The sequence below is a fragment of the Cololabis saira genome, chromosome 17, assembly GCF_033807715.1.
Source record: "Cololabis saira isolate AMF1-May2022 chromosome 17, fColSai1.1, whole genome shotgun sequence".
Taxonomy (NCBI): Eukaryota; Metazoa; Chordata; class Actinopteri; order Beloniformes; family Belonidae; genus Cololabis; species Cololabis saira.
The window spans coordinates 6,325,852-6,348,402 of record NC_084603.1 but is presented as its reverse complement, the minus strand read 5'-3'; the positions used below and the strand labels follow the sequence as shown (position 1 = coordinate 6,348,402).

Below are 22,551 nucleotides of genomic sequence, written 5' to 3'. Positions count from 1 at the left end.
CTGGATTTGTTACTAAAAGAGGCCTTGCTTTATGTAGCTGCTGCCGTAGCAGAAACTGCTGGCATCACTTGCTCAGCTGTGGGTTGTAGGCTGTCAGGACTTGATCTCCAGGCATGGAAAAGAGCAATTAAGGGCATCCATTCCTCATGTTAGTAGTCTTAATTCATGTTTATCTTTTTGGCACTGTATTTGTGTGATGTAGTTTGTCTGTACAACAGCTTAAACCTTCTACAAGGAATAAAAAAAAAACATCAGTAAGCAATTGAAAAGGATAATCACACAAATGTTCTCATATAGCTGTGTAACTTTTTTTGTTCTTATGTTTGCCTTATTGGAAAATCATGGAAATGTTTAACTTTCTTTAGATATCAGCAACGGAGCGTTCTCAGACTGGCAAGATGCTTCACAACATCATCAGCAGACACCACCGCCCTGTGTGCAATCAATGATTTCCTCTCTTGTATCCTTTTTCTTGATTTTATAGTTCATGCAATAAAACGTGGCATAATTGAGGCCATACTGCTGATGAAGTGTGGCCATTACTTTTGCTCAAAGTATCTAGTTTGTGCAACTTCCATGTAAACCACAGCAGTCTCATAAACCCTTGTTTTGCCTCAGGGCTTCCGCTGCAGAATTTACATGTAAAGCATTTAGGCGTCTTTTTTTTTTTTTTTTGTCAGGAATGTCTGCAATCCCGTCCCTTGTTAGGGTCTTCAGTGCCTTTCCTTTCCAAAAAGTTCAGTGGAAAGAGTTGGTTTGGAATGACTTAGAATCTGTCAGGGAAGATTATGCACCACTGTTTCTTTCCAAGTGAAAGTTAAGTGAAAATAAACACTATGAAGGGAAAACATGAAAAAACAGTTTTCCTGTACACATACCTGAAGTGTGAATCATCTCAATTACAGAGAGATACAATAGGTACCATGCAAATCAGGATTCTGAAAAGTTGATCAACACACGTGGCAAATTGACAAATAATACCAAAACTAGACATTATTTTATGTATTTATATACCCACCTCATGATGTTCAGGGTCAAAACAGGGCTAGAAAACCATCCCAGCCATCATCAGTTTAGAGGTGGGTATAGCCTGGACAAGTTTCCAATTCACTGCTGAGACTTTGTGATATTGGTGATAGTTAATAATTGCATTTTATTTCAACTGAGATGTATTTATTTTGTGTCAGATATTAGAAAATCCCTTATGTAAAACAGAAAATTCAACAAAATTGTTTTGACAAACTTGCACTTACACTTACTCTTTGAGTCTATTTATTTTTGGGTCACTTCATCTAGAAAGCAAACTGATGTTTTCAGCTATTTCAGCCACTTGAAATATCCATAAAAGTCATTTTAATGGTTATGTTTTACTTTAGAGCACTGCTCTGGTCGACGAGAAAAATAAATGCCCCAGCTTCTCTTAACAGCATTTTCAGACATTGTTCTGGTGTGTGGTTCAGATCGGTCCATTCAAGTATTGGACATGAACAGAGGTGCGGTTGCGTCAGTGCTTCCTGATGCCCACAGCAGAGCCATCCACTGCATCACGCAGAACAAGGTGAGACCGACCACAAAAAAAAGATTTCCAGAAAAGTAATCTAAAAGCAACAAAACTTAAAACTTTAATTTGTTTTTTTATGTTGGAACCTTTATTTAACAGAAATGCAGAAGGAAAGGATATCCAGGATCTTTACTGACAATCAAAATGAAAAAAACAAGTTTCAAAATGTTTATCTTTGCATATCTTTTTAAGTTGTAAGACATTTAGTCTGGTTGCCTCCTTAGCTCTCACCTTCCAATTTATATTACTGGCAATATTAATTTCCAAGACATTTGTTTAAATAAAAGGGTAAAAGATGCAGTGTACTAAGAACTATTAATCAAATTCAATCGATAAAACGATGTGGCAAACATGAATGTTTTGATTTATCGGAAACAATGGGCTGCAGCAGATCTACAGTTCTCTGGGAGTTTAGACTGCATATATGGTGCATGAAGCCGTAAAGCAGCTTCTCCATGTTTAGTTTTGATTCAGGAAAATGAAAACAAACATGTTCCAGATGACCAGAGATGCCTGAAAGGTTCATAGCATACCAGAGAACCTGAAATGTGCTTTGGCTCTAACCCATTTGAGGGTTTATAAACCAACTTCAGTTTTTAGTAAGTAAACTCTTTGACAGACAGGAGGCCTACAGAGACTTCAGAACTAAATGATAAGAGTCATCTTTCCCGTCTTGGTGAAGATCTGGGCATCAATTCTTCTGCAGCTGTCTGTGAATTATTTTTAGACGGACCAGTGAATAGAATATTACTCCAAACAAAGTCTACAAATGATACGGATCAAGGCCAGCTTTTATAAATCACTTGGGGACATTAGCAATTTAATCTCTGAAATATTGTTCAGGTTTCTGTAGACATAACTGAATTGATATGGTTGTTGAAATTAAAGTCTGAGATAACAAAGACACGGCTCCACAGTTTTGTCCCTTTAGAGATTTTACCTGAAATATGAAACACATTTTATTTTATTTATCATACCTTCATATAAATGAATGATAACTTACAACCTTTGTGAGTGGATAGCGAGACATCTCATCACTTCAGCCACATGTAAACTTAATGGCAAGTAGACCTAACCCACAGAGCAAAAAAAAGTTGTTTTGCTTGGCATCGGGTGGTATTGTGAACCCCATCTTCCATCTTACTCTTGAAGGATTTATTATTTGGCACATGTCATGGTGTTACATAAAATATTAATGGGAATTGTTGGCCTGTTACATTAGGCACAGAGACACTTTAGGAGAATAAAACTGTTAGTTTGTTGGATCAATGAAAAAGATCATGGTTAAACAAAAGTCTTGGTTTTCCTAGAGTTTCCATGACAGGCAGACAAGACACGTCATCATCAGTATCACGCGTCTCGCCTGCAAGTCCCTGCTGCAACAGGATTAAGACTGCCATAGGTGATGGCAGGAGGACAGTCTGTGCTGGATGATGGTCTTGGAGTATTGCTGATCCATGATGCCGTTTAGGCTTATGTGGCCTTACTCCCACATCCATTTCCTGGACAAATCTGGACCCAATTTGCTGATGTCTAACAAGTAGACGGCTTGGGCCTGCATCCACACATATTATGGTTCTTTGAAGACCATTGCAGCAATCAGTATGAAACCGTGCATGCAAATCTGCGTTTTACATTTCTATCATATTAAATTTTATGGTGAATTAAGGTCCTGGTTTCTCATAATGCTGTATATTGTTGCGTGAACATTATCTGGCTTTGCAGTAGTAGGAAAACCATAAATTTCCATCATAAAAAGTATGGAAATGATGCTTCAGCTTTGATAGATGACTTTTTTTGGAATGCATGAAAGTGTGGATTTGTTTGTAAGGTGAGCTCGCACTCATTGACCCAAACTTATTGAGTCATTCTTGCCTTTCTACGTCTGCATACTTAACACTCAGGGCAGCCTGGATTAGGTGGATACACTGCAGCCGCTGACATGGATAAAATGTATTAACCCATTCAGCTGCAGTTCACTCCTGCACACAGCTGACTCTATCCCTTTCGCCCAGATGTGCCTGTTCTTTGTCACGCCAGCTTTTGTGCGCTATACACAGTGGAAGCCTGTGGTGTGTTTTTTCAGCTTGGCTACTGCGTCAGTGAGGAGTTTTCTGCCTAAGCACCCGAGGGCATTTGGATGTTGTAGGGTTAGTAGCTGCGGATCAGAGGGATTGCCCCTGCCTGGACATTGCACACATAACATCACACTTCCCTCCCCTCGTTTTGGTAGTCTCGGGGCGGTCCAAACATCAGGAGCTGCTGCCTGAGAGACAGCTTTTCCTACTTGAAATTTCCACCGCCTTCTCTGCAAAACTCACCTGGAACTCATCAGACTAGAGGACTTCTTGGAAAATGGAGCTAGAAATGCCCTGTCAGACTCCCGTTCTCACACCGTTAATGGAAACATAAACAAAAACCACCATCAGCATGCACTCTCTCACTCTCTCTCTCTCCATTTCTGTCTCTCACTCCCATGTTTAACTATATCACCCGATAACTTGGTTTGGAAGTCATATACGGAATTTATGTGAAGTGGAAATCTACATTTTTAGTGGAGCCCATCTGAGGGTAGTCCACAGGATGGAAAACGACATGAAGACTAAATTTTACTTCCATTTCAGATATCTTTTCTTTGTCAATACAATTGTGGGGGGTTTTTAGATGTCAACCTCTCCTTGTTGGATGTTTTATGCTTATAGGAAAAAAGACTACAAGCTAAAAAAATAAATGTACTGTTCAGTAGCTCAAATTCTATATTAACTAAAATGGGAAAATATGTAAAATCACGGAAATTGGTGTGTTTTGTTCCCAAAGACTTGTGTTCTTAAAGTAGTAGCGATACACATCAGTGGCAAAAATGCTTCTGTCCCAGCTTTTTGAAATGTGTAGCTGGCATTCATTTCAACATAGGAATTTAAAAGTATAGGAACTACAGACTTTTCCAGCTGTGAACAACAGCAGAAGGTCATTGTCAGTCCCTTTCAGTTATGCATTCACTCTTTGAACTTTTGTTTTAATTTCTTTTCCTGTCAATCAAGGGGTCAAGATTCAGTACTCAGGCTCCGGATTCATACAACCTCTTCCTCACCAGTGCTGTCACAGATGGTGTGAAGATATGGGACCTTCGCACAATGAGGTTTGTTAAAACATAAAATGTTCTGGGATAATCATCTTTCATCTAAACAAACAAACAAATAAATACATAAATATCTAATCCACATAATAATGCCTTCAATTAGATTCTTATTCAGTTTCGTAAAGCTTTCCAAAAGGAAAGTTAGGTTCAAAAGCAGTGCTATTCTGGCACTGGAGTGCTGTATAGTTAAAGGAGAATATCAACACCCTCTCCATTTTCATTTTCTTGGCATTTTGAACATTGCTTATACTGATATGAAGAAAAATATTTTGAAGTTCTAAAGATTTTTCTCTTGAAATGAACCTTCTGTCATAAATTCTGCATTTGAAAAACTTGAATTTGAGGTCAATAAAAAGCTGCTTATCTTCTATTGAGGCCTTTAAATGACCATTGGGCTTGTTTACCCAATTTGTTAAATTACTGAGACTGTGGGATGTCCAAGCACATTGATAAAGATTCACATTCATTGTTTTGAAATGAATATGCCGGTATTTGAAGTACAAAATAACCTCATATTTGAATTATATAATCATTTGTCTAACATAAACATTCCTTTATTTGATGAGGGACTTCACAAGTGCTCAATTTACAAATACAAATGAGAAAATTGTTATTTTGGCCATTATTTGCAGGTGTCCTAAGACAGATAATTCATTGAGACCTTTTGGGATCTGAGAATGTTCTTTTTGGCCTAGCAGAAGACATTAATGAATATCACATTCTTTCTTGTCTGAGACAGTTTCCATATTAAACTCTTCCACCCAGACCCTGTCAAAACTTACTATCTGATATATATTTGTGCATCATCTGTAGGGCAGCTTTTAGTTCTGCAAGCTTTATTATCAAGCATAGCATTATTCTTTAGGAATTCTTTAAGCTGATGTGAATTTAAAAAAATATGAAAACAAAAAGCGTATTTGGTGTTAACGCTTCCAGCTACAGTTCCCTGGTGGTTAGCACTCACCGTGATATGAGTTACCCTTAATTTAATATTTTTCTTTCTTCTTATGTTTTATAATGATAAAACAAATATTTTCAATTTGATTGAAGTGGCAAAAGAATATTTTTAAAAGCAAAAAACAGTCTGTGTTTTTCATTTTCTTGCATTGACTCTTCATCTGTTGAATGAATATTCAGGATATATTCAGATACATGTAGATTGTGTCATTTATGCTAACTTTTAACGGGAAGAAATGTAATTGAAATGAAACTTAAAACCTTTACATCTTTTAAGTTTCTTGGAAATGTGAATGAAAAGCAAAAAAGACATTACTCAGGAAATCAGAGCAAGCATTTTGCCATAACCTTAATTATTTAAGCAGTTATGTTTGTTTAAATGGCTACACATTTTTCAGATCATTGCATTTTTATTGAGAAAATGTAATCTATTTAATATTTTTATTCATGTTTTCCAAAACTGTGGCAAACATAAGATATGTTTGCCACAGTGAAGTATGAAGTGTTCTTTGACAGAGCCGCTTGGCTGGTTTAAGTTTTTTTTTTTAAAGCCCCACCGTTCTCTCATCACTTATATTTTTAAATGATGCGTGTAATGTTGTAGTTTCAAGGTTTGCACACAAACATTTAGCATGGTTTAAAATCAGACCCCCTCTGATGTTGATTTTTAAGTTAGAAAACAGATGGTAATCTGTTTTTCTGCAGAGATGCATTCCCCCTGAAATCCTGTGTAATTTATTGTGTTTGATGAACACATTATGTAAGTAGATGCACCAATTTTTTGTACAAAAATTTTTAAAATGCTACCAGAAAGGTTGGCTTTTAACTGATTTTCAGTGACGCAGTTTCAAATGCTGAGTTGTGTTGGCAGCGAGGAATGAGGATTAGTCTGCTGATTACCTTCTTGACTGACGCTACCCAAGTGGATTCGCTAACCACAAAGGCCCCAACTTAGGGGGATCAGATCCTCTAATGCAGGCTGTATTACTCATCAGGAATATCCCAGATAGACATCACTCACGCAACACGGAAAATGTGTTTTTGTGGAACTCATGCAGAGATAACCCCTTCAGTCACAACTAGATTCCCGACCTGGAAAAACAGAAAGGCTGTGCGCTCAGACATTAATTTTTGTTCAGTATCTGTAAATACAAATTAATATGAACAAGTATGTTTTAAAAATAAAAGTGTTGAAAAAAAAACAAAAAACGTGAAGCACAAAAAGCTTATCTTTCTATAAAGGACTTTTACAGCTAGCATCACCACATCGCTCCTTTTAGTCGACAAAAAGTCTTAATACTGTAATTTGTTAAGAGTTACTCAAGATATGTATCATACCTAGGTTACAGAACTTACAAAGACATAGAAAAAGAAATCTTTGTGGTTAGAAATGGCCTACTTTTATTTGAGCTTAATGATATTTGCACATGTATGTCCAAGATACGCTTTTGACAGATCCTGTCAAAGTGCTGTCTTGCCAACATGCCAGCCTGTAGAGGAGCTAGTCGTTGTTGGCATTGTAAAGATATTACATGGTGCTGCAAACCAAATAAAACAGCACAGATGTTGCATAGGGGATCCATTTGTCATTTACTACTCCCTCTTTCCTATGTTTTGCTTGAGCCGTGCTCAACTGCCTATCCTCAGCTGCTTCACATTTTTGTGAAATCTGAAATGTGCAGAGTGGCATTCTCTGTCTGTTCCATCAGGTTATACTTTGCATCTTCAATTCAGATTAGTTCAAAAATACTTTATTATTCCCTGGAGGAAAGTGAATCATTTCAAACAGGTCATGTCAATAATGTCTCTAGTCTTGTGATCCTGTATACTCTTTTCACAAAAAACATTGAACTTCTCAAGTTTTGTTGTAATTTAAGAGATTTGTTTTGTCAAATATGTCTGTTTCAATTTCAGTCTTCATCTATGCATCCATCCATTATCTGTACCCACTTATTCCTGGAGCTTACATCAGTTCTCCTCAGGCAAAGGCAGGCACACAAATACTGAAGGGGAAAATCATTTCTCAATGACAAAACAATATTACTGTATTTTACTTTTAGTAAGCTTATTGCATTGTCTTAATTGACAAGTGCAGTGTCACAAGTGAGAAAACAGAACTACAGGAGAGTCTACAACCAGACATTTATTCTCTCTCTCTCTCTCTCTCTCTCTCTCTCTTGTATAAGTTTAAGTTCTTACCGCGATGTGCCTCCCCTCTCTAGGTGTGTACGGCGCTATGAAAACCATGTGAATCGCTGCCACCCATGCTCCTCAGTCTTCTCACCCTGCGGCCGGTTCATTGCTTCTGGCTCTGAAGATAAATGCGTAAGCAACAGCACTCTAGATTTCCTTAAACATTGTGTGTGTTCTTCTCTTGCAGCATTTTCATACAATACTATAATATTTTTCATTTTAGTGATTCTGTTCATGATAGCCTTTAGCTATATGTCCAACAATTTACAAATTATATTTTGATGCACAGGAGAGATTCATAAGGTATTAAAATGTGTCCTTGAAAATAAATGTATATATTATTCAATAAAAAGGGAAGAGGCCATGTTTATTCTTCATTTCTGTCTACATAGACTAAACAGAGTTTCCAAGAGGCTTGCTGGTTTTGTAAAAATATACAGTAGCTGTAAATGCAGTGTATTGGACACACTGTTTAAATGTCCCCACACAAAAATAACTACATATTGCTTGATCACACATGCTGTGACCATTGCACTGTAATTTAGAACAGCTTTTCAGATATTGGCCAAACCAACTGACATCATAGATATGTAATGTGGAGCTTATGTCTGGCCATTTCAGGTAGTTTATGATTACACAAATACTGTTGAGGCCAACCTACAGTATTTTATAATGTACGCTTATGGTGAGGAAAAGCAACACCAGTGGTTATCCATTCTTGCAGTTGATTGCTCTCTTTTTGTAAACTTTCTAAACTGTAATCATTTCTCTGAGTCCTGAGTTTCATCTTCATCTGGAGAATCAGCAACTTTTGGGAGACGCTCCCGAGGTTTTTCTACTATACTCTTAATGACTGGAGTCTTCTTCGTCTTTGTGGCCAAGCTTGGTTCCCTTCAGCTCTGACAAACATTAAATCCCATCTCTGCTGTGTAGGAGAGTGGAGTGGTGTACTATGAATAACAGAGATGTGCTACTGTTGATCTGTTCAGTTAGCATTGTGTGAATTTGCTTGGCATAATTTTAATGACATTTAAATTTGATGGACATTCACAGGAATGTCCTGCACAATTTTAATCTGAGATTAGCATAAAACAGACAAAATTGGCCAAGTTTCGAATTTTCTATTTAGTGAAATGTCTCCAAACAGATGTGGAAAAGACCATTAACTCTTTGTAGATCTACTTTGTTGTTATCCTTTATACTTACTAAAAATCTATAAATCTGCTATAAATCTGCTCATATTTTCTTTGTTATGGTTATTTTGTTATAGTTACAGGCAGTATGGACCCATATTTCATATTTAGTCTTGTCACACACATACACTTCCCACTTTATAAGATATACCAGACGCACCCCTACTAAAGTGGCCAGTCAGTGCTGCATCAGCTCTGCAGAAACTGAACTTTTAAAGCATGATTACAACAATCTAGATTTAATTCTGATAATGTGTCTCTCATAAGAGGAACACATTGCTTGCACGTGAGGACAAAAACATGAGCAATTTTCTCCAAGTGAACTTGAACTTGAAGCTGTAATCTGTGGTTCCTAATCAAAATCTTTTCCTCTGCGTGACATCATCAGTGGCCTGTGGAGCCCTCAGTTTAGCAGGTATGAGCAAAAGTCTGGAAGAAGAGTTAACAAGATTCCTATTTTTGTCAGTTACTTAGATCACGACCCCTTGACAGTGTCTGTCATCAAAAATGTCTGCCCAGCATGCTTCATGACAGATTTGCGAGGGTCATAAAATCATCTTTTTAGGCCTTTGCAATTACTATTGTTGTATATCAACATTACCCTTTTCTAAACATTTGCCAAAACTGCCTAAAGCATCTACTATGATGTTCTTTTATATCATGAATTTTAATACAATGGTTTTACAAATGAGACATACCAAAGAATGTCACACATTACCAAGACATGTGGCATCAGTGTCTGCTTTCAGCATGTTAGCAGATTTTTATTTCTCTTTTATATTATTATTTCTCTAACATCATATAAATGCACAAAGTTTGGTTTTGATCTTGGTTGTGTAACACTGAACCAGCTCTTTACCCTCCCACAGGAAACCCTTGCAGTGTGACATCCTTGAGGTGTCCTGCGGGAGAAACTTGTATGGGGTATTACTTCCCTTGCTATGGGCCATTTAGTCCATGTAAAACTAAAATTAGAGCTTGCTTTGCATTGCCAGCTGTAATTCACTCAAATTTCCAGAGACTATTGCACCCCAGGGCTACCTTTTGCCACTGATTTGTTATTAACCTTTATGGACAGAATTTTAAGGCAAACCCGGGGCGTGGCCCGTTTCTGGTTCAGTCAGCTTATGACTGCATCGTTACTTGTTAAATATGATGTTATTCTCTTGGTGTCACACTGCGGCAGATAGCTGCTGAATGTGAAGCAGCAGGGATGAGAATGAGAATTAACATGTCCAAGTTCGAGCCGGTGGATTTTCCACCGTAGATTGAGAAGCTGCCTCAAGTGGACTAATTTAAGTATATCTCTGTCTTATTCACAAGTTGGCGTAGTTGACTGAGCAAGGGCAGGTTAGTCCAGCATCCGAAGTGATGCTGTATCAGTTTCTGGTGAAGAGAGAGCTAAGACCGAAGAGAAAGCTGTTGATTTTTGTCCTGTGGGACTGTGGGTAGTGACAGAAAGAATTAAGTTTCAAATACAACCTTCATAAATATGCTTCCTTCAAAGAGTGGTTGGGCTAACCCTTAGGGATCTCTGAGACGCACAGTCATCTGAGAGAAGCTCAGGGTAGAGTTGTTGTTATTCTTCACACTTAAATGAGCCAGATAAGATGATTTGGGCATCTGGACAGAATGCCCTCCAGACATTCTCTATGGACGTGTTTCAGACATGTCACATCTAAAGGTAGCCTCAGGGCAGACCAACGGCATGCTGAAAAGATATTATTTCTCATCTGTCTTGGAAATGCATTGGTGTCCGCCTGATAGAGCTGCAGGAGGTGGCCGGACAGAGGGAGGTCACTGCTCAACTGTAGCTCCCACAACATGGTCCTGGATTGGTTTTATTGAAGAAGAGCAGTAGTCATAGTATTACACAAATTTGAAAACCTTAAAATAAAGCTGATTCTAAAACCATTGATCAAATAAAAACCACACTTATCCAGATTTATTAGCTCAATGTCATGTATAAGGTAGGACTGTAAAGTGCTTCTCAAAGCCCCATCGACAACAACTCACGCCTGGCTTCCTCTCATCCCCATCATCTCTCTGTCCCAGACTTCAAGCTTCCTGTCTTGAGACCAGTCCTTCTGTGCAATTGTTCACTTTAGTTAAAAAAGAAGAAAAAAGCCTGTGTTCATTGAGTTACACTGTTGTTTTCCAATAAAATAACTAACTTATTCATACATTTTTAACCAAGAAAATACAGTTTAGTCAAACCTATCAACTACAACAAAAATACTTAAAGTCAGTCATTTTTCTTTTTTTTTTATGTGGTAGATCTTAGTTAACCTTATAAATGTCTAATCTTCATCAGTTTTCTCCTCGGTTTAAGGTGAGGGCTTTTATCAGGATTCAAGCTCTTTTAAAAAGAAATCCCATTCTGTATTCATGACAAGCAGAACTGTTTAATTGCTTTTCCAGACTGTGGCTTACACTTCCTTTCCGAAGGTTTTCAGGAGACAGCCTCCTTCTTCCTTGTCCGTCTCTTTTCATATGTTTAATTGTTGAAAGGATTGGAATAATGTATGCATACAGTTTGTTATAATTAATTATCGAGATTCAGCACAGACATTTCAAAGCATCTCTGTTGAGATCGGACATTTCCAGCGTTTCGTGGAAATTGGGAAAAGTATATGTGGTGAGCTTGATCGTATTTATTTGTAGCTGCCCTGAGACTTCTGTAAGCCAGACACATTTGTACTTGTCCTAATATATCAAAAAGCAGTCTTGGAAAAAAGGAACATGAACACCCTAAAAAGACTCCCTAGATCATATTACACTTTTTCCAAAAATGTAGGCCAAAAGTAATCTTTGTATGTTATGATTTCACTCAGGTCAATCTCAATTTATTGTGTATATTTGAAAGATGCTCCTTCATTCTTTTACCCAACTTATTTTAACCTGTGTATTATTTGATTGATCTGATTATGTTGGAGGATAAGTTCTCCTTAGTGAAGACATCTCTGTTGCTTCAGTTTTGGTCCCACACTCCTCTACACTTCAGAAATTATTCCAATCAACAGACCAACATCCCAACATATCTGCCATATTTAAGCATTTTTATTAGCTTTCATTCTTCCAAGTATCTAATCTTACATTAGGCATCACAGATTTAATGTGCCGTACAGCAAAGCCACCCTATACATTGACCTTTTCAAAAATATTTTTTTTTCAGTGAAAGTAATAGAAAACAGCTGCAGGAATCTGATGAGTCGTCGTCTGATAACGAACATCCCCACATCTGTTTTTGTCTATGGCCCTGGCACTGCATCAAACAAAATAGTTTTCAAGCTTACAGTGTTTTTATTCTGAAACAAAGAAAGAGAAAAACTGGGTTAATAAGCTACATAACTTACTCCTCAAAAGTATTTTATTTACTTAAGTTGTTTATACAAGCAGTGCACATACAGTATGACTTTTTATCATGTGTAAAACTAACTTCATTTCTAAATGCCATATCCACTATTTTAGCAAGGGTGTAATAGAACTATCAGTTAGGATTACTGATAAAGTGCTCACTATATTAAGTCAAATGTATACAATCATGGCAAACAAACAAAAACAAGAATCATCACTCTTGAAAGTTGTTCATTCAGATTTTGTGATTGTTTAACTAAACTGCATGTAAATGTCATGAACAAAACATTTTAACACTCTCTGCTCAGTGACAAGATTAATTTCCATCCTGAAAAATGACTTCAACGTCTCCAAACCTACCTTCCATTTAAGGAATGAGAAAAATGTCCAAAGTTTCAGTGTGTACATGTGGGCTTACCGTTGCATTAACAGCTGCCATCTCCACCTTTATCCGATGTGGTGAAGGGCACAAATATTGGCTTCTCTTTCTGTCCAATTGATTCCTTTGTGATACATTTTCTGTTTTCAGTGCATCTTGCTTTGAGTTTTCTGCCCTGACAGTTTGACATCTACTTTAGTAGACTACTTGAGACAATGTCTTTTAATAACGGTGCGATTTTCTGTATACTTACCCCAAAATTCTAGACAGATTTGACTTAGAAAATTATCATTTACAGTCACACTCTGCGCAACATTTTTTTCTTGAAGCATATTGATATTCTTTTCCATTGTTTCATCAATTCTGACAGCAATCTTGTTGAATGTACCCAGGCCGGATCAATAACCTGCTAATTCACCAGCAGTTTGTGGTGGTAAAAAACTAAATCACAAGTTACACCATGTTTCCTTTAATTTGGCCATCAGGAAATGTTGAATCCTGTACTTTAATAGATCATACTCTATTGTCTGACAGGTCTAATGCATAGTTACGGCTCATGCTTTTTTTCCTATGTCATTGATTTCAGGCCTATGTGTACGACATCCGTAGCAGCAGCTACCTCCACAAACTTCAACGACACTCAGACACAGTGATCAGCGTCGCTTTCAACCCTGCTACACCAGAAGTAAGGATCTCTTCATTTAAAATCTATCAATAAGGTTTCTACAGATTTTTTGAAGCAAATAACTAAATATATGTTGTGGAGATCCATTTTACTTATACAAAAGGACAGTGCAGACGAAGTAAGATTTTCTTTCTTCACAAACGTTAACCTGTATTATCCCATAAATACATAAATACTGGAACCACTGCGTTTCTGTGTAGATACTGTATCCTTGAGCAAAACAAAGAAGCAACCTCTTCTAATTTTTGGTAAGGTTTTAAATAAATAGAGCAGATTGTAATATGAAAGCCAAGTCAAGTAACTGTTCAACATTAAAATCAAAAAGGAATTAAGTTCAAGAACCACCGCTTCCTGTTTCTGTCTTTGGACAATGTAAAATATCTGCGTACACAATCTCCCCAGGCCTTTGGGTCTCCTTTGCAGTAAGTGTTGTAGTGAGTGCAGAGCTTTGACCATTTACTGACACAACCAGCTGACTGTAAAAGTTCACACAGACTATCATCCAAACCTAAATGTGTGAATAATCTCACCGAGTTTCATGCTCAACACTACTCTCCATATGTCAACATTTGTCATTTTTGTTCGTTGCAGACAAATACACATTTTCGATGTTAGTAGTCATAGGACAGCAGTCTGTTTTGATTTAAAAATATCATACTGCCAAGTTTAAAATAATATACACACATATTTCACATTTATTGCATAAGTATTGCAATAAAGATCTTCACCATCTGTTCTCGCCCAATTGTTAGAACAGAAGGAAGGATATCCTCAGGCAGAGGTCACATAGCAAAATTAATGATACCATCCCTGAGTTTAAGGTTATTTAACTTTTTTGTCAGTTATTTTGCACTTAATGCACTTTTATTTTATACTTTTATCCTAGTTTTCCTTTCCAGATAGTGTTGTGGTGTAGAAAGAATGTAACGATGATTGGAGGTACTGTATATGCTGCTTGTATGGGAGGGAGTGGCCGTCGTAATCTGTCACACAGATTTTATGAAACACTTTATTCCTCCAGACATCCAGGAATGATGTCACTATGTGCAAGGGTTCAGCACCACTGCAGCAACAAACTTGGAACATTACCATTTTCATTTTGTGGTGGCCAAATTATAATCAGCTCACTCCTCCAATAAGCCTGTGGGGTTATTGGCACTCGTTTCTCTTGATGCTTTGTACAATTGGGTGACTATTGGCTTTTGATTTGCTGTATGGTTCCATAGTCGAGAGGGGTAAAATGGTAGATATCCATAGAAATTCATGGACTGTAAACAGTTTTGCCAAATAAAACCAGGAACATTTATTCTGCTGTGAATGGCTTTACAGGAAAGTAAGAAATCAAGTTTTATTGGGCTGTTTCATCCTAACATTTTTCAATGTTTCAAATAAACCTCAAGATCTTCTAACAATTCTTTTCAGAAATCCTTATTAATGTTTTTATTTGGAATACTTCAAAGCAAAAAATTGATTTTTCAGCAGAAATATTTTAAAATAAAGAGTAATAATACAACCTCTGCTGGATGTCTTTCACCCAAGGTGCATGTTTTAAATCTACATGTCCATCTGTTTAACTTCACTCAACTAAACGTTGCCGTATGACATCGATACATTCAGATTTCCAAGTCTAATAGTAGACTTTTTGGTCCATCGCCATTTACTATTTGCAGTGATCTGCAGAGTCGAATACACATTTAATCTATCAGCACATTCACTTAACGTCAGTTTATTTGCACATTCTTTATGACTTGATAGAAAGTGGGATTAATGCAGATGCTCAAAAAGATTACATTAATGCTGGCACACAAGATGGAACCATTTTTGTTTTTAAATTTCATTTTATTTTTCAAGTACAAGTGTCAAGTTAATACACTGTAACATTGGTTTAATTTTTCAATCAGAAAATGCACACAACATCATATGATACAGATGTTAACATCTGTTATAGCAATACCTTGGCAAATCATTTCCACATGCACATATGGACATATTTATTTGGAAATGTTTACATTTGTAAAAGCACAAAAAAGAGTCGACTGCACCAAACTGAACCAATGGACTGATTTTCATTGGATCATCTCAGCTTTGTGTTTCTGGAGAGCTCATACTACAGAAACCAACAAAGATAAGTTGTAAATGTCACAAATAAATGTTAAAAATAAAAGTGTCCTCTCACCATGAAAAAAGGATGCCTTTATGGGAAAGCCATCATTTCAAACCAAGGTAATTACCGCTGACATGTAACAAGGTCTGTGACGTATGCATATCCAGTTAGGTGGAGTATCCTGGCCTTGTGGGTAATTCCAGTCATGTTTGGCCCCTAACGCAGCAGTTATACTCGCTTTGGTTTACGTTGTGTCTGAGATTCGTATTTTTCCGATACAAGAGATTCATAAAATGATTAGAATTCAGAAAGTCCTGGGAGATGGCTCCTCTTCTTCCTAAGACTGTACTTTCTAAAATGTTGGCCAACGTGTATCCTAACCTGTGCTCACCTTGTCAGTTAGCCAGATTTGAGGGCCAGATGTTCTCCACGTTTACTGCTGTGAGAACCTTCTGATTTAAGGCACAGAAGATAAAGTAATGCATATTTTCCACTCATTTTTCACTCATGTTTTCCACCCTAATACTTAAAATAGGACTACCAAGCAGACAGATTTACCTCTATGGTTCATTCTGTTGGGTTTATTCCCGCACTTTTTTTTACAATAGGAGGTCTCTGCTTTTTACTGTCACTTCACTTTGTAGTCTTATAAAATATTATGGGATTTTACATGGTGTGCCTAAAAAAATGTTCCAAGATTTCCTTTCTTGGACTAATAGCAACATTTAAAACTATAAAACTTGACTTGTAAATTTGAGCAAAAGTATTTTCATATTGGAAGAGGATTATGGAGACCAAAACTGACATTTGTTGTTTTTACATTTCCTTGTCTGCGATGGAAGGATATAGCGTGCATAGATAATGATGGATGGATGGATGGACATTTCCCTGTCTCTTCTTTTTACTTTACCTTATGCATTTCTGCCTCATTATGCAAATGAGGAAGTCTGCCCCTTCTTGATCCACCTCCTCTACAAAATCCGAAGCCATCTATTTATTAGAGTACTGATAGGCCCGAGCGGCCGGCAGTGGCAACTGAGAAGACGACTACTCACGTTACTTGGCTGGTAATTTTGGTATCGAACCCAGAAAACTCATTGGATCGCCTTCTGTCCCTGACATGCGTTAGCATTGGAGAGGCTAACGACTTGCACGCCACTGGATTAAACACATCCTCCACTGTCTTTGAGTTTGGACAGGTTGGGCATTTATAGCGAGAAGCTGACAGCTTTTGTGCCAAACCCGACGACGGCCCACGGGATCGAAAATAAAAAAGAACAAAAACTAATTATTTTCGTTTCTTGCGCTTACAAACACCAGAACAGCCACAGCTAATGAGTGTTTTTTTTTCTGTTTCTGGCAATGTAATTGAAAAATGTCCTCAATACTGAATTATATTAATCTCGATTTTACTTTACAGTTCAAGACAAAACAAATAATAATGTCCAGATTTATAGTTAATATACACTAGCTGTTTTGTTGCTTTTATGATGTCCCATACCCCTACACCACATAACATTAATAAAACATTTTAGAAATTCACCCATTAGACAATATTCAGTCTTCAGTGTCTTTATGCAAACAAGAGGCATGAGAGCAGCATTATACATACACTTCAGGTAAGTTTATCCCAGTGTGTTAATTTTGGCTCGATCCTGTTTCTTCCTGTTTATTGACCAATAGTAGAGGAGCTGGACCAAGAAGGGGCAGCCCTCCTCATTTGCATAATGAGCCAGAAATGCATAAGGTAAAGTAAAAAGAGGAGACAAGGGAATGTAAAGACAACAAATGCATGCATAAGGAAAAGGAAAAACATTTATATATTTCTACTTTTACTTTTAATTATGTCAGTTTTGGTCCTCCATAGAGTGTTTGTGCCTTTTGTTGAAAAGTGTTGGAAGAGTTTGTCGGTTGCAAGGTTGCAAGCTGACGTTTGTGGTTGGGTTTTAAATGCATACATCCATGTTTGTTGGAACAGAATATGGTATGAAAGACAAATCAACTAACTTTTTATCGAGTGGATCAGAAGTGAATAAGGCTAAAGAAACACTCTTCTCTTTCTGTTTTTGGATTATGTAACATTCTCTCCAGTACTTTGGATCTCTTTACACTCTGTGTGTTGGATTGAGTGCAGAGCTTTGACCATTTACTGACACAACCAGCTGCCTATAAGGGTTCACATTATATATTGTCCAAATTTAGATGAACAATGTGTGAATCATCTATCATCTCAGTGACTATTAAGTCCAGAGCTTCTCCTTACATGTCAGCATGAATCAATGTTGCTCTTTGCAGGCAGGCAAAACTACAGCTGGCGTCCCAGTAGACCTTCTCAGCTGTATCGTTTCATTATATTCGTGGTCATTTGGCATTTGAAAAGTAATTTTTGCTCATTACCATAGTTACTGGAGAGTCAATGTTAAATCAACCGATTTACCAGTTAAGCAAAAGTACAGAGATGCATGTAACTTTAAAAAAAAATGTTTTTAAACAGTTTAAAATTAGCATCATCAGGGTTTTACTGTTGGTTGTACAGCACGTCTTGATGACATCACCCAAGACTCTTGGATGATCTTTTTATTTTAAACAGACTACTTTATTAATGTCACAATTTCCAGTTTCGCTGAGCATGAAGGTACCTCTTTGGAACAGACGACATCATGGATTTCCTGGCATGGTTCTCTAAATCCTTGTGTTTCTGGGGCTGCTCATATAAATATATATATATATATAAATATATATATAAATATATACTATATATATATATATATATATATATATATATATATATATATATATATATATATATATATATATATATATATATATATATATATATATATATATATATATATATATATATACATGAAGTGCCTGGGAATGTCCAAAATTAAACTATTTTTTCAGTTTATACATTTATCAAGTCACATTTGGCTCTCTTTAATCATCCGACCGCTGGCAGCTAGCTGAGTCTGCCATCTCGGGCAGTGTCTTAAGTTCACTTTTGTCGCTCTGCATGGTTTATTCCAGGTTCTCCATCTTGTTCTGAGGTCTGTTGAAGGAGCAAGAGTTACTGGTCCCTGACATGCTTTCTGATTTCTCTCACCTGCCAAACTCGATGCTGCTCTTTAAATCCCACCTCTTTCCCAGCTTCCACCTGTAGACCCTGATTGTATTCTGGGGAGTTAGGTTATATTCTCTCATACCTCTACAAAGGCCCAATAAATGGAAATTGGGTTTTGTCATGGAGAAAAGTTTTTAAAATTTTCAATGAGTATTAGTAGTTCAAGAGTTGACTGATTGAATTAACTTTAAACTTCTTTAAGATTTTATTACATTTAAGATTTTAAATACAAATTTGTGTGAAAATAATCCCACCATATTTCTAAAATGCTGGCTGTCTTTCTCCATATTCTTTCAAGTTTAAGTGGCGCTATAAGTGGGAACATTGGATGCCTGGAATTTGCCAATATTCCGTTTTGTCAGGTTAATTTGTCAGGAGTATTACAAGCCACATGGGGTCATTATTAACTTAATTTAAACTAAACCAAGATGTAAAAGCAGTGTCAGAAAATTGACTCTTTCTCTTTCAGATGACTGTATATGCTTGTCATGCTGGCACAAGAAAGATACTAAGCTTTTATTTTACTCTAACATAGTACAAAAACACTGAAACCCATGCTGGCACAATAAAAAATAATTTGTTATGCGATTATTTATTTTCTCTTGTTTAATTTTTCCTTAAAAAAATAATTCCTGAGCTCATGGAACAAATGAAGCAGAGTCACCACACATCTTTTTTTGTTCTCTTCTTATCAAGATAACCATGCTGACAATCTTTCACGCCTGTCTGCCTTCCTCTTTTCTCACTTTTAGTACGGAACATCTTGGTGTACTGGCAATGATGTGATTTGAGTTATATAAGCAATGAATGATTTGTTTGGTGTAGAAAATGCGTCGGTGTCCGTGCTATCGCAGCCTGAACCTTTCTACAACTGGGGACGTGTATTCCGGGATGCCAAAACTGGAGTAAAGTTTCCATTGGAAATCTAATTCATGCTGAACTTTGAATTGTCACTTTTATTCTTGCTTTGAATTGATGATTTGTGGTAGTTTTTGTGCTATCGAGCCATCGTACCTCACAATGACTTATGTAACCTGCACAACACGGCCTGCAAATTCTCAATCTGATTTTATTTAAACATCTTTGATATATAAAAGTAAATCAATAAAACCATTAAATGAGATACAGCCAACATTTCCAAAATTCTTTCTTCTTGAGAGGGTATTTGAGATCATTAAAGAGTCAAGTCTGTAAAAGTTCTAACATATGTTTGTATAAGGGTTGAACTTCCACGGGCAAATAAATCTTCAAAATGTCTACAGACTTAACTCACTTGTGGTGGACCTCCATGTTCCCATCCTGTTCTTTTCAAGCTGTCAGTTCTGGGGGGGTCATCCAAACTCTAAGTTGACTAAAGGCTGAAGGTTACAGAGCTCTAATGTGGTGGTTTACTGTACGTATACCTGAGGCAAGTGTGAAATGCAAAAAATATGTTGTGGTTTCGGCTCTGTTCTGTATGTTTACATGAGTGTGTTAACTAGATGAGAGTGCTTTTGGATAGGAGTCGAGGAGGGAGACTGTGGACCCTCTTGAGCTTTAAAACACTATTTTTCAGCCTGGTGGAAGGGCCCAGACTGCTTGATGAATCACGCTTTATCAAAGTCATTACTATTATGTAGCCTTACTATTTTGCTGGATTGTCTCTAACATGTTTCCTCTTCAAACAACATACCTATAAGAATGTAGTTTGTGTGTCCTTACTTGGCTATCTTTTGATGAAATCCTCTTGCCTTTATCCATCATGCACATTTGGAAATCCTCTGTGTGTTTAAAGAAAGGAGGTAGCAACTTTCACCCACCAGATTAATCCCCTCCAGTTTATTATGTTTGAGTCATCCTCAGACTTAAGGTTGTGTGACTCCCTTTCCCAGCACTGCATCTGCATGCTGGTAATAGATGATTTCTCCAGTATAAAACTGCCTTGGTGCATAGGGAAAAAATCCTGGGCAGTTGTTGGGCCAAATCTTGTTTTTATCACTGCCTGGCAAATCATTGTTTTCCAAGAGTCCTTTTTTAAGGGAATACTAATAAATATATACTATCTTTATAGCCACCTAACTGTTTTGCATTACCATAAGGGATATTGATCCAAACATTAACATTCGCTCAGTTACTTATACTGCATTTTGTAGAAGAAGTTGCTTTCATCTGCATAAATTATCAAACATTTGCATAGTCCTTTGAGACCTGACGTGTAATAATAGATTCAAATCGGATGGGATGGAGTTTGACTTCTTTTACATATGCTTGAAATTAAAATGACCCTTATCTAAACTGACATGAATAGCTCTCTTTTGAGTGAGTCCCGAAAATATTAATGCTATCCTCATTTGAAAGCCAAATGATGGGTTGCCTATATTGCTTGGAATCCTGATGCTGCAGACGTGTTAAGGTAATGCATCTTCTCCCTCATTTGCTCTACTATAAGACATGAAAACAGGAGATATAGTGAGCTTCTCATATGGTCAAGAGGTGACTGTCTTCGTGTGCGCTTGTCTGTCGGAAGCCTCAACATGAGCAGTGAGCGGGATGATGATAGAGCTCAGTGTATTGATATGTGGGTCCATCATTAATCAGTAAACAGTTGACTCACCATGACTAGCAGAGGTAGGAATCCATTAAACAAAGTTACAAAACAGCTTTTAGGTCAGGCAGAATCATGTTTTAATGATAGAAAGCAGATATGGAAAATCAAGACTTTCAATGGGAAACTGTTAATCCTGAACTTATTGGTGCTTATCTTCTTTAATGAAGCATGTGGGCTATTATGTAACCTCATCCTCGAAGTAGAAGGTCATAAAAGAGGGGCTGAAGTGTGACACATTTGCTGAAAGAGTTGATCCAAAAGAATAAAAGCTGAATGTGACGTAATTCTTTTTTTCTGTGCCTCTAGCTGCTAACTGGAACTTTGGATGGGAAGCTGAGACTGTTCGAGTCCAGGAGTGGGTCCCATTTGTCTCATGACGCCGGTGCTGCTGAGCAAAACGTCCCCAACGTGACTGCCTAATTACAGATAGCTGCTGCAAACACCATGCAGGTTTCATTAAGACCACTGAAAGCCACGGGCTACGATTTTAATGGAAAAAAGAAAGAAAAGAATGTAAGACTTTTGTATTTGTTGTTTTTAAGGGAAATAAAAAACAACTGCAGAAAGATATATGTGCTTTTCTTTTTGTCAGCTTCAATTTGTCAAAAGAAGTTTGTTGTTCATTCGTCATCACTCTGTATGTGATTGTTTTTTTTCCCTCTAAGATTCAGAGGGATGTCAGGGCTTAGTTTGAAAATCCTTGATTCTTTTAACAAGATTTAAAAAAATGCAAAACTCAATCTCAGATCAGTGTAGTTAATAAGCCAAAAACAACATCATTAGCAGCTATTCCCATCACTTGAATATTTTGGATGGCGAAAGCACTACATTGATTATTGTTAAGAATGTGGAACAGATGTGTCTCTGTATCTGTGACTGCCTGCGATTGCTACTTCGCAAATCTGTATGTAAAGCCATGACATCAACTGGGTGCAACCCCTGTGGCTGCCAGACGCACAGATGCTCCTACTGTTCATACCAGCACACCCATCCACATTCTCATGCTGTACATTTACTCCTTTCTACCTCAACTACAACAAAATAAATGTCTTTGAAAAAAAGGATGTGTATTTTCACGTAATCTGCAACTACGGTTATCAGCTAACAAACTCAAACAAGCATTAGATGAGATCCCACGACTTTAAGATAAACTTTAAATGGAATAAACTTGTTTTCAAATGCATTCAGTGCAATGACATACTGTTTTATTAGGTTATTCATGAGAAGGCTTTGCTTGGCTTCCTTTTCATTGTCCTTTCTCTCACCTGTGCT

The 22,551-nt window shown here is 37.1% G+C and overlaps 1 protein-coding gene across 1 annotated transcript in view; it reads left to right on the top strand.

The window, feature by feature from the left end:
• wdr27 (WD repeat domain 27) overlaps positions 1-21,785 on the top strand; it is a 39,244-nt gene extending 17,459 nt beyond the window's left edge. Inside the window, exons 20-25 of the mRNA XM_061746063.1 lie at positions 366-460; positions 1,437-1,558; positions 4,603-4,700; positions 7,880-7,982; positions 13,366-13,464; positions 21,586-21,785. Coding sequence (XP_061602047.1) covers positions 366-460; positions 1,437-1,558; positions 4,603-4,700; positions 7,880-7,982; positions 13,366-13,464; positions 21,586-21,699 — 631 coding nt within the window. The 3' untranslated portion in view covers positions 21,700-21,785. The remainder of the gene's footprint in view (positions 1-365; positions 461-1,436; positions 1,559-4,602; positions 4,701-7,879; positions 7,983-13,365; positions 13,465-21,585) is intronic.
• The last annotated feature ends 766 nt before the right edge of the window (positions 21,786-22,551 follow it).